General features: G+C 38.0%; 1 protein-coding gene across 1 annotated transcript; it reads left to right on the top strand.

The window, feature by feature from the left end:
- Nucleotides 1-858: 858 nt before the first annotated feature.
- Nucleotides 859-7,214, top strand: AGR3 (anterior gradient 3, protein disulphide isomerase family member; the record flags this gene model as incomplete). The annotated part of the gene is made up of 7 exons (XM_084260327.1): nucleotides 859-964; nucleotides 2,991-3,054; nucleotides 4,311-4,363; nucleotides 5,008-5,084; nucleotides 5,285-5,348; nucleotides 6,321-6,404; nucleotides 7,165-7,214. The coding sequence occupies 7 exons, from the start codon at nucleotides 859-861 to the stop codon at nucleotides 7,212-7,214; spliced, it is 498 nt and encodes a 165-aa protein (XP_084116453.1).
- Between the last annotated feature and the right edge of the window lie 6,256 nt (nucleotides 7,215-13,470).

Here is a 13,470-nt window from a genome sequence, read left to right on the forward strand (position 1 = left end):
TTTTGTTCTCTGACATCTATCAAAACCAGAAGTTACCAAATTTCTTATGATGATCTTCATCAAGAAAAAAATCCCAAACAACTCAAGAATACTGAAATAGCAAGGAGCACAGATGAATTGTCTTACTAAACAGGTTTTGCGATGAAAATCAATTTTAAAATGCCATGAAGAATAAGGAAATATTTTAAGATTTAAGAAACAGCTGGAAATTTCTTTGACATTTATCTCACAGTCTTTAACATCCTGGTTCAGAGAGTGCAGGCTGAGAAAAAATTATTGAAGTTTCAACATTCTGGAGGGATTTTCTGATTTAAAATCTTACAGCTTTTCCTCCTCCTTTTCATGTAAAGTCTGAATTCTTATTTTATTAAGGAGGATATCATGAGACAACTTTTGCCCAAATAGCCTACTATCCATGGAAGATATCTCATGCTGTTACTTTTCACTGAAATTAATAAACTAACAGAATAAACAACTAGTAGCGCCGCCTTGGAATTTTCATGATCCAGTGTTACAACACTGTACTAGTTCATAAGAATCAAATGCTGGGTGACCAGAAACAAACTGAAAGGAACTTTGGTTCTCTGACCACACTGTAGTGAGAACTGTTCCCTGCAGCCTAATTTTGATAGCTGAAAGCAGTGCTGCTGAAAGCAGTGATGAAATTAAGATCCTGTATTTTGTATTTTTCTCCCAAAGAAAGGTATTTCTAGAGCTAACAAAGACTATACCTGTAGTAGAGGTTGTTACCACTAACATTGATTTTCACTGCACCAGGTGACAACTCCATGCAACTAAAGCTGTTGCTTTGTTTCCCAGTTTCCTTGCTGCATTTAAAGGGGTCTTCACAGCGAAATAATGCTCCATTCAACACTGGCATTGTCTCTCCTGCTAATTGCAGTCTCTTCCAACCTTGCAATGGCCATCAAAAAGGAGAAACGACCACCTCAGACGCTGTCAAGAGGTACTGTATATTTACTGTATGTACTTATCTCCTTATCTTACCATATATGTCAGCAAGTATTTTTATTTGGAATATACTTGAAAGTTCATATATACTGAGGTGTGTTTCTCTAGTATTGACGCTGGGTAGCACATCTTTTTATTCCATGTTGTTTCACTCCATCATTTTGTGCTTAAGGATATGACTGAGGGCCTCATCCAACCTGCATAATTTATGTAACTCACACTGATCTACTAGAAGCAAAAAAACCTAAACTGAGTTTCTCAAATTAGGATGCATTTGAGGACTATTTGAGAAAAAAATATTCTTTCATATACCAGTTGAAAGATATTTTGCTATGGTTACTTATTAAGTACTGACACACAGTTTCATAACTTCAGTTGCTATGGAACAATTTTTCTACAGGCCCATTTTTATACATAGAACAGCAGTTTGAGCCACTGGTGGAATTGTCTGCATGATTTTATTTTTTGCTTTTTCTTTTTATCAGATCAGCAGAGTCGTGCTTTGCACTGAATTATTCTCTTCCTTGTGGTGTGTAATATTCAAGCTGGATGTTAACTGAAGACCTTATTTTAAGTTATTACTTAGAAATACATGCAAAGAAGTAGCTTACCAAGGACTTTTCCTAGTCTCCATGATCCCCCTCAGGACCATTTACCACCAAAAAATTTGTAGCTTCCTCCCTGCCCTCTTCTGCAAGCTGTGCAAAGCCTGCAGACCTCACATCTCACCTCTGAGGTCTTCCCAGACCTGAGAAAGCTCCACCAGTCACAGAGGTCTTATCTGAGCCCAGGCAGCACTTGACTAAATCGTGCAACACCAAAGAAAAACAGCAAATCATTTCCTATAAATGGTATAAATGGAGAAAGGTCATACTCAATCTCATATGTATTGCCTAGCCCAGGATTTATTTTTCTCACTAAATGAAATGCATAAAGAGGTGACAAAATCCCTTTGATTCTGGCAATTAAAAAAAAAAATCCCAAACAAACCAGTCACAAAAAGCAAGTGTCATCTTTCTAATTCTGATTTCAGGCCTTTGGGGATGCTTTGAGGGCTTTACCTGTAATTTGCACAGAACAAAGGGAAATACTGCTGCAAAATGACCCTCACTGACTCTTCTGTGCAGCTACTTACATCAGCAGCTGGCTTCAGCCAGGGCTGATCGTACTGGTTAATACACCAGAATTCAACCATCAACCTGACAGATATGTAATTGAAATCATTCTCCTGAAAAATAGAGATGATCTATTAGCATGTCTAAACAGTGCAGAAGAAAGAGAGCCTTAACCTGGTGCAGATCCAGAAGCTGTTCTACAATTCCCATAAGGGCCATCACAAATGGAGCAACACAATCTGGGAGGCGGGGATCTACTACTCAGGGATCTGAAGACATGTAATCAACTGGACAACTTTTCTTTTGAGATTAGTGTAGCACTGATGAGCTATGAAGCTGATGATTCATTAGGATTTTGTTTCTGTGGGGACTTTTATTTAACAGCCATTCTTTTATTAAGTTATTTAATTAAATGAAGTACTTGCAACTCCAGAGATTGAAATTCATTCCTCAGGAGTTAATGTTGCAATCCAAGACTGTTCTAACAACATTCATATTAAAGTAAATCTTATTTGAACTGTCATGTTTTATTTTTCACTCTCTTATAAGCCAACTTTCTTTTTAATCCCCAGGGAGGGGGGAGCAGAAAATATAAGTATATAATGGATTTGAGTGCTGATTTAGGGACCTCTGAGTATTGAGAAAGATATCTAATGGGTTTACCAAAGGACTTGAACTGGATATGTAACCAGTTGAGGGGTTTTGTGGATTTGAGTTGTTCGGATTTTTTAACATTCCAATGCATGTATCAGGAGACGTAGAATTAGCATATCCATAATTTTTAGGAACCTTCAACTAAAAAACCCAAATCCTATTTGTGTACAACTGTTGCTAAAAATATATAAAAAAGAATTTGTTATGAGTTATTTGCCTTGCCACCAGTTAATTCTTTTGTTATATTTCTAGGGTGGGGAGATGAAATTACCTGGGTACAAACTTATGAAGAAGGGCTTTATCAAGCAAAGAAAAGGTAAGAGTTCAAAAAGTAGTTTGAAAGACAAAGTAGTTAATCAGTCATGCCTGAGTATAATGAAACAGAACAAAGAAACACCATGACAGCTGATCTGCAGAGCATCCAGTTAAACAGATTCTGTGTCTATAAATAAAGGTACCGTAGGGGTCTGATGACTCTGAAGAAATATCATAGGCCAAGAGTTTAGTACTGTCATTTCTCTGTCACAACAGCAGTATTGTCATTTGACTAAGCAATGATAAATAGATGTTATAATTTTAAAAAATACACCTGTTGGGTTTTTTTAATACCATGTATTTCTGATTATTTCCTTAATCAACAGCTGGAAATGAGTTACATTTTCTCTTGCATGGTGATCTACCACCTCTGATGTTTTCCCCAACTCTTTATTAGTCAGCATATCTGCATGATGTACTTATGGTTTATCACTGTCTTGATAGAAAGGAAAGTTCTGATCTGAATCTTCCCTGGGACTCAGATGAAAATATATCTGAGAATTCATAACAATGCTTATTTAAATCTCTTTTGCAGTTCATTTTAGATCATAACATTGTAGCATGACCTGTTGTTAATTTGAAGAGAAATTATTTTTAAAATACAAGACAATTAATTTTGTCTACCTTATGTGAAAATGTCAGGGAACCAAACAATTCTTGACAGCAATAGCAGATCAAGCATTAGTAACTTAACCTGCTGAACAGTAACAGTAGTTTAGAAAAATACAGGAGAAAACGCACAGAATTAGTTTATGCTTTGACATACCAAAATATAACATTTTGATACCTCTACAGAAAAGAAATTATGTACTGTGTATCTGTTAAAGAAAGCTTAAAAAACACTAAACTTGTAATGGGAAGTATTTGTCAATAAACTAGATTTTATAAAAATTCTTTTATTCCAGTTTATACTGATTACTTTTATTTTCACACCTAAGCAATGTTAAAACCTCTTCAGTTTGATTATATACTAACTGGGAATGAAATTATGTTTTTTTCTTTTTTCTAGAATCTCTTGTTTTAGAAAACCTATTTAGATATAGAAACTCTATTTCTCTATTTATTTCTTTCACATAGGAGTTGCATTCTTTTTCCTTGCTTGAAAATGTCTTTCATTCTTTACAAAATGTCTGTATGGTTTCAATGTGGGTTAACATAAAATTAAATGTAATATGCCTTTTCCAATCTGACAGTAAAATCACCTGTTTGCATACTTATCAAATGATCTAACTACATGTTTTATTACTATTAATAAAGTAACAAGCCACTGATGGTAATTCATCATTTGGAAGACTGTCAATACTGCCAAGGTAACTTTTTGAATGCTAAATTTTTGTGAATATTTCTGTACGAAACTTCACCTGTCTGTGTATTTACCTTGAACTGACTGAAAATTATTTAAAGAAATAGGTAAATGAAAATTTATTTGAAAAAGCTAAGAATTTATTACTGTTATTTACAAAAACTCCACTATGAAACTACTCAACAAAGAACATGAATAAATACTCAGTGCTGCTGTCCTGCTATCCCTACTGCAGCACTCGTCAGTTTAAATTAAGAGACCCAGATTTGCTACTGATTCACTGAACAGATTTAATATTGTTTGGCTCTCCTGAACTGGTAACTAAAGAAGGAGATGAGGACAGGGCTGCTGAAATTGATCTAATAAGAATTTTCTGAGAATAATGCACTTTTGTCAAGCTGAGACATGGTGTCCATTGAGACGACAGGCTTCATAAATAACAGAAGAGAGCTTCCATTTTCGTAGCTGGGAGGTTGTACTGACATGGGTCAAAAAAACCATAAAGCAGTGATAGAGCCTGTAAGTGTCTCCTTGGGAATGTGAATCACCAGAGACAGGAACAATGTCGCCAGTCTCCGAACAACGTGGTCCTAAATACAGAAGGAAAGGCAGTGTTTGAGATGGACTTCAAAATGATCATGTCTTTTCTAGCACTGAAGAAAGCTTTTGCAGAAAACGAAGAGGTACAGGAAATGGCCCAAAATAACTTCGTTATGCTGAATCTCATGGTATGAAGGGTTTGGGTGCTTTGAGTGGTTTCTTTTTTTGGCCTGTGTTTTCTCTTTATTTATGTCATTCTGGCTAAATAGCTCTGGCATTTCAGTTAAATGTAAATGTGGGCATTTGTGCATGTTTAGGATCTTAGATGATACTACATCAGGAAAATTTACAGAAATATTTTAATAATTAGCTTTAATTCCTCTGTCAGCATGAAACCACAGATAAAAACCTGTCACCTGATGGACAATACGTGCCTCGAATCATGTTCATAGGTATGTACAATAATTATGTATCTTCAGAGTGGTGTTACCTGAATCTCTGCCAGTCTGCTCCTGCAGGGAAATCAAAATAATTAATTTTGCAAATAGAAAATATCTCAGAATTTATCATCACTGTGGCATTAATCTGGAACTTGACAGATCTCCCTCTGTCACAGTTCAGTTCTCCCTCTGTCAGAGGCTGTGACCTTTGTGAAGTTCCTCAGGTTACAGATGTGTTCTGGAAGGTATCCATGTTGTGCTCTGGGGCAAGATGCTTAAATATCTGTTGGCATCTGGTCTCTTGATCTCTGTGCTTCTTACTGGTGTTGTAATAAAACAAATTTTACTGAAAATAGTCAAATATCTGACTGAATGTAGATGTCTACAGTGTGGGCATTACCACAGAGACAGTCTATAGTCAGTGGCATCTAAGGAATGATTTATCCCACCATAAAGCTGACTTTGGAACAGATTGAATTAATCATTCCTCAGAGTGCCTGTTCCTTTTCACTGACTGTACAGGTAGCCTGGAGTGATTAGGCTCTGTGGTGGCATCAAAAAAACTGGGAGAAAAGATATCCACAATTAATGGAAACATTAAGAATCACAAGATTTTCATTCTGAGGGCTCTAGGTAGGTGACGTTGATATTGCAATAGATACTTGTAACCCTCACTATGCATGCAGCCAGTCAAATTGGCCTCTTCTGATGTAAGCCCAGAACTTGTAAAACAGGATATTTTTCTTTAAATATGGATGAAATGCATGTGTAATCTATCACTTAGAAATACCTGCTTGATATAAAATGAGCATTAGCTTTTGTTCAGGATTTCTCCAAGTAAAGAACAGAGTGTAACAGCCTTGTAATTGCCTCGCTGATGAAATCAGAACACCTCAGAAAGAGGGCTGTCAAAGTAGTGCCATGAGCATGGCCCTCAGCTGTTGTGGGACGGGATAACAGTGTTTCATACAATTACTTTTTCAGACCCGTCTCTCACCGTAAGAGCTGATATCACAGGAAGATACTCCAACCGCCTTTACACTTACGAACCGCAAGACATACCGTTCTGTAAGCACCCCCTTTGTTCTGTCACTTTGCGTTTCATGTTGTCAGTAGCCAGATACACCCCACCCCGCTGATTTGTGCTTCAGAATCCATTAATATCTCAAGGTATTGAGTAAAGACTATTTGTGAACATTTGCAATAAATTATAATAGTCTAACTTGTTCTAGCAAAACAAGCACAGCTATTGTCCCACTGAATTTACTGGGACTACTCAGGTAAGACAAATTGAAAGATCATGGGTGAGAACTTTCAGGATCAAGCTCAGTTTGCTGGAGAATGGTGAAAGTTACTACACTCAGAAGGATCCCGCTGCACAACGTAAACAGCTAGTGGTGGGAGGGAATCGGTAAAGAAATGCTGGTGGTTAGTTACCTGAGTACCACCTAACACCCATATTTCAGAAAGGAATGTGATTTTTCAGGTTGAACTACTCCTTACTCTGTACCATCTATCTGATACCATTGCACTATCTCACCACAAATATGCACATCACATCTGATTACCAGGCTTGCTGTTGAGAAATAAGGGTGTTGAAAGGAACCTTGTCAAATCCCTTTAAGTTCAACATTTTGATTCATGAAAATTTTTACCTCCTGCTTTCGTATCAATGCCAGAATTTTCACAATAGAAAGCTCTAAACTATAATATGTAACCATAAATTAATTCCAAAGTGAACAATTTACTAGTCAGACTAGGCAGTGTTTCCAATTGTACAAACAAGCTTTAAGTACATTTTTAAAGTTCTTCTTTATTTTTCTTTCAGTAATAGAGAACATGAAGAAAGCACTACGCCTCATTCAGACAGAACTGTAACCAGCAACAGTGAAACCACCATAGCCTCTACGAGGTGAAGCTGCACTAGGAAACACAACATTTTAAAATGTTTTAGTTAATCTCTTTGCCTCTACTAGCATTTTTGAACTGTTACCAAGCAGCTTTGGTAAACAAGATTTTATAAGAAATTTATGTGTACATTTTGAAGAACAAGCATAGCAAGACTGTTGTGCCCCTTTGGAAAACAAGAGGGTAAATCTATTAAGCACTTTGAAACTAGTTATCTGAATAACTGAAAGTGATGGTTCAAGGTGCTTTGAGTGTCATTTCATCAATCCAGCTGTGACTTTGTCAGCTACAACTTCTGCCCAAGAGTTATAACCAATCTTTTTGATGTGTATTTGCAATTTTTTATACAAGTTTATAGCTGTGTCTCAGCACTTAATTTTCATTTTTACTCTAAGAAGCTTGCAAGTCACTGATGTACCTTGATTTTATGCACTTATTTCTCATTAAAGAAAAAGAAATTTTGCTGGAAAATCAAACAGGAAGGCTCTTCCTGTAGATTTTGGAATTGTTTATATAGGAAAAAAGTCCGTGATCTGGGCATAGCTAATTATACAAAAGAAAGCTATCATTTTCACAGCTGAAAACAGAACAGACATTTCACACTGAGGTCCAAATGAAGTGATAATCATCAAATAGCAACAGATAGAATGAAGCAAGAAGGATCAAAGGAGATAGTCCCAGAACTCCACTCCTGAGGTTAAGTGATGCTTGTAAAATCTGGTATGGGAAAAATGAGCAGGCTTTTCCGAGTTCTTTTCATTTAAATAGCACTCAAGTCACGTGAAGCTCATCCCAGGTCATTCCCTCTTTTTTTGTAGTATCCCAACCCAGACATCGCGGTGGCAGCTTAGGGAGGGGATCTGTACATATAGTCTTCACAAAATTTCCCCCTGATAACTGCATGCAGAGGCAGATGCCTGTTTTGAGTAAAAAGCTGAAAACAATTGAAATAGTTTATTATCTCAGCAATGTGCTTTTTCATTAGAGCAAGGCAGAGCTATTCACTTGCAGTGAGAGCATATATGTTGTGCTGTGCTGTGCTATTCTGTGCTGTGCTATGCACAATGCACCAGTGGCACCTGTTTGTGCTACCTGCTGACTGTAAGCCCATGTAAAAGATTAAGGAAAGACCTTTGCAAGACAGCTTTGCTAATTCGCAATACCTAGTACTAATTTGTCATGAATGAGTTCCATTGCACCTATGTCTTCACAATTATGTACCATTTGGATATAAGCATATATTCCAAGAGACTGATGATTAAAAGACTTGGACACTCAGAGAAAATGTTCCTTGTGTCAGTCATTAAGAGTATATTGCCTTCATAATCAGTTAAACGACTTTTTAACCTGTGGGAAAATGCTAGAAACAAAATTAAACTGGTAATTAGATTTCTTTGAGTTGTGTTTAGCTCTACAGATTTATGTCAGTACCTATTCCAGATTTGGCTGGATTTTCGAGACTGTGGAGGAGCATGCCAGAGATATTTGGGAGGAGAACTTGATGTGAGCTAGCTGCCAGAGATGACATAGGATAGCAGGATAGCCATGGCAGCACTTTCAAAGAAGGGTCTAGAGAGGATTTACTTTGGAGAGAAGCACAGCAGAAAATAACTTCGGCAAGTGTGATAGATTCAATGTATTACCAAGAAGAGTATGTAGGAAGTGATGGGTCTTTGCTGTTGTATTGCAGGGAATTTTTTTGTCCTCCATACAATCATTTTCAACAACAGTTGAGATTATGAGAGACATTATCTTGAAATAACCTCTGCTTTAAACTCAGACAGGAAATCAAATGTGCGATAGTTACACTATCAGCCAGTGCCTGCCTCACCTATTTAACTTTCAGAAGATTCTGGTTTCAGGCTCCAGATCAATAAATGAGGGAAGGATGTATTCGTGGAAGTAATTGTATGGATATGCTTTCATTCCAGTTTGAAACAAAAGCTTTCCATTTCAGATCAGGAAAGCAGCTGCAAAGCGAACCTGTTATTGCCTCTTCAAGACTAATAACTGCAGTGTTGTTCATGGTACTCTTGTTTCCTTGCTGGAACTACTATACCATTAAATGCTAAGATGACAGTCATAAAAGACTCCTCTCATGCTTCACCCTAGTCAGTCTAGATATTCCATTATCCTTCAAGTAAAAGTAGAGCGTCCTTACACATACAAGTGCTGAAATAAATATGCTGAGGGCTCCTCCGGGATTATACAGAGGATGAACATTTCACTTCTTTCCTGTTAAGGAGATACATGCACAGATATACAGCCCAAACCCAGGGGTGATGTCCTGTGGTGATTACTGTCACTCTTCACACTGAAATGTGAACTATTTCTATACCGAAGAGAGGGAAGTCACAGACACAGTCTGATGTCACACCCCTGTAATACTGTAAATGAAATCTTGGTGGGTCTTATTAATGTATATAAATACCTGAAGGGAAAATTAAAAAAGGATGGAACCAAGCTCTTCTCAATGGTGTCCAGCAGCAGGACCAGAGGCAGTGGGCACAAACTGAGACTCAGAATTTTCCTCCTGAACATCAGGAAACACGTCTTACCTGTGAAGATGACCAAGTACATATTGCCCAGAGAGGTTACGGAGTCTCCCTCCTTGGAGATATTCAAAAACTGTCTGGACATGGTCATGGGGATCCTGCTCTAGGTGGCCCTGCTTGAGCAGGGGGTTGGACCAGGTGACCTCCTAAAACCTCAACCATTATGTGAAGGCAGCGGTCCCAACTCATCAGGATTATTTATCTGGAGCTGTAATTTAAATGCTTTTAGAGAATTATCAGCTAAAAACACAATTCATTACTTTCAATGGGTAAAAAATAAGACATGTTTGTTTAACTAACTGAAGCAAAATTACAAAGGTGACAGAATTCGCAGCAACAGTGTCTTGCTTTACTTTTACAATTTTAACTCCCAGGTTGACAGAGATGAGAGTGGCCCTCATAGCAAGTGAACAGCTAAATATGCAAGAACTATCCCGAGATACAAAACCACACTGTAGTCACTCTAAGGTTACCAAACTTAACCCACGTCTTGAACCTGTGGTTGCCCTCAATGAATTTACTAGACTGAGAAGTCCTGATGTGTAACCTTTGCTCTGGTTTCTCTGAGGATAGCACAAGTTGGCTACCACCACTCAGTCAAAATCAAGTTTATTCATTCTCCATGCAGATAATAATTGCTAATTACACACACACTTATATGTATTTACTTTGGCTGGTGCATTAAAACGGATAGTATCATGCTTCCCTCTTAGCAAACATGATGCCCAAAAGACAAGATACTCAAATAAAATACATTTTTACTAAAATAAAATACATTCCCTTCCTCCTACAAAATTAGTGTAAAGCTTTTTCTTTTTATGGATCCATTCACAAGCAAAGAGATGGCTGATGAGAATTCACAAAGCTGGGATGACAAAAGGTTTGTGATTCGGGACCACTGTCCCAGAACTCAGCTGGGCTCAGGAACCCTGAAGTCCATTGTCAGGTCTTGGTGCTGTAAGAGAAAATAAATGGTAGAATTATCACATATTGGGACTCTGGAGGAAACAAGCAATCGATGGCCTGGGCTAAGTCTGCTGTTCTTATTTTGGGCAACTGATATTGAGTCAGAAAATGGGAAATAAACTATTTGATTTAAATAAAATAATATATTATAAACAATAAAATTCTCAGAACAATGCAAAGATCACTGTTTTAATTCTCAAATAAAAGTTAGCCATCTACACTGCAATGTGTGTTATTTTAACTTTTGAAGAAAATCTGGATTAATTTCCACTGGTATTACTGACACCGGCATCTGTAATCTAGAACAGTATTTTCCACTGCAGAAGTTTTTGACAGCTTTGTCTAACCACTCATCCAAGCAGAAAGCAGCCACTTCCCAGAAATGCCACAGGCACGTGAATTCCTCTCTGTCAGAGGCAAAATGCCGTAAGTGGATTTCCCCCTTTTCTTTCCCTTCTCAAATCCCCATAGGTACCAGGCTGGTATCTGTTCTTAGCCAGAGCCTTGAGAAAAATCTTTGTGATTCTTAAAGATTCAGATCCAGTCCTTTTGGTGGAGCTAGATATTCAGGTAAAGAGCACCCTGTATGTTGCACACATATTTTCCATTCTCAGCTTTGTTCCACATTCATCCTTAATTTTACAGCTGCTATTGTATTTCTGCTTTCTCCTCTTCAAAGAATATTTTGCCAGGTACTATCTCTCCTGACAGAAAAGAAATGCAGATCTCAGATTAAAGCCTCACTCCTGTGGAACGAGATAATAAGTCCAAAGCCTGTGCAATAGCAAGCACAGCACTATTCCTTCCCTTTTTTTAACCTCTGAAACTAATGGCACAAGACACTACTTCCTCTTTTCTTCCTTTCTTGTCTGCTTGTATACCACACAGCTTTACACAATATTTTTATTCACACTCTTTACTTCACTTTCTTAAGAAAGAGTGGGAAACTGTGCTTTTTGTTCCTTGGTTCACTGGAACTATAGCAACCAGGTTTATTTGACCTCCTCTGAGCTGCACGAAGGGAACAAAAGACTAAAAATGTGAATGTGAGAACAGCGGTTGTTTTACAGAATAAATTCAGTCACTATGTAAGTACCCAGGGCTAAGCTGAGGAAGTCTACCTGTGTGGACTGTGTGTTTTTACGGTGTTCATAACCTGTATACTACATGTACAGATGCTTGTATTAATGTGAGCTTACTATAGCTGTGGAAACCTGTGTTGTGTGAAAGACTTCTCTGAATTCTGCCTTTCCTACAAACAAGACATATTCTGGGAGGCAAACTTTATTCCCACTTGTTCACATATCCATGCCTACTTTACTGTCTGGACTTATCTGTTGTAATCAGACCAAGGGTAGTCAAACAAACGTGGACTTAACGTCAGTGAGGTGAGGCACAGGAATCTGAGAACTGACAGAACAGGATCCTCCCCTATGTATCCGTCTCAGCACAGAAAGGCGTTGGCTTTTCTAGGCAGATGGCTGATGTATTGGTCTGCAGAGCTAAAACATTTTCCCATGTGCAAATATTTGCGCTTGACCAGAACAAAAGAAAAGTCACCATACCTTTGTGTACCATGGAGGTGAGAGACTGTGGGACACCTCAGCACTTAAAATTCAAAAGTAACTTGATCTTGCAGAATGAGGCTGATATACTCTGGGTTGCTTTATGTGCTACACGTGTTCTTGCCAAAGGCTGACACAGAGAAATTTCCAAATGCTGAGGTGTCCTTCAGAGGATTGGCCCAGTTGTTGGTCTGCTTCCTTTTTTTCTTCCTTTGTTCAAATGGATGCACCGATCCACAGTATGAGTCAGGTGGAAACAAAAAGTCTCCATGGCAATTATTAAAAACTTCCAAATCACCAATGAGAAGGGGAGGAATATTTGTTCCTTAACTTGCTATTAAAGGTGCTCATGACATTCATCAACTACCATTTTGGGCCATTAGTGGGTACTGTAAATTAATTTGACCCAGTAGCCACTAAAAGCAGATCCTCTTCAAGAAACCGTTTTCTTTTAAGATATATCAGATATTTGCCAATCCCTTTAGAATAAAAGACAGCACACAAATAACAAAAACTTCCCCTATTTTTGCATAATAAGAAAGAAGCCAAATACAGTGGAGCCATCCTTTAGTTCACACTGCCATACCAAACACTGCATTTCAAAATTTCCCTATAGTTCCCACTCCAACTGTTCTTAAATAGATGTTCACTGAGTCACCTTTTGTATGTCCGAGTGACCTGCGAGAAAGAGGAAAAACACCATATGTAATAATTTTTCACGGTTACACCACTCAGGAGACAACACTCCTCCGGGTGTTTTTTAGGTTGTTAGACTTGATTATTGCTTCAGGAAAGATCCAATAAATACCTACTGTGTCTTCTGTTACTCTTCTATGCACACTGAGGGTCACTTGTTACAGCTTTGCACATCCTGGCTGCATGTCCCCAAGTGATTGCAAAAGGTCAGAACACACAAACCCACCCTGATATTTAGCACTCAGGCAGGACTCAGTAGATCTGAGTTCACAGATATAAACTAACCACTGGCTTCATCACTTATGTTCACACACAGGGAAGATGACAGTGACTACCTGGAGAAGAAGCTACACCCTAAGGTGAGGTGTGCTGCACAGCATGAGGAGAAAAAGAGCCTTGATCTGCTAAGGTATTTTTTGCTTCAAGCCTAAAAGCAGGTGGGGC

Source organism: Gallinula chloropus (assembly GCF_964237585.1).
Source record: "Gallinula chloropus genome assembly, chromosome: 2".
Taxonomy (NCBI): Eukaryota; Metazoa; Chordata; class Aves; order Gruiformes; family Rallidae; genus Gallinula; species Gallinula chloropus.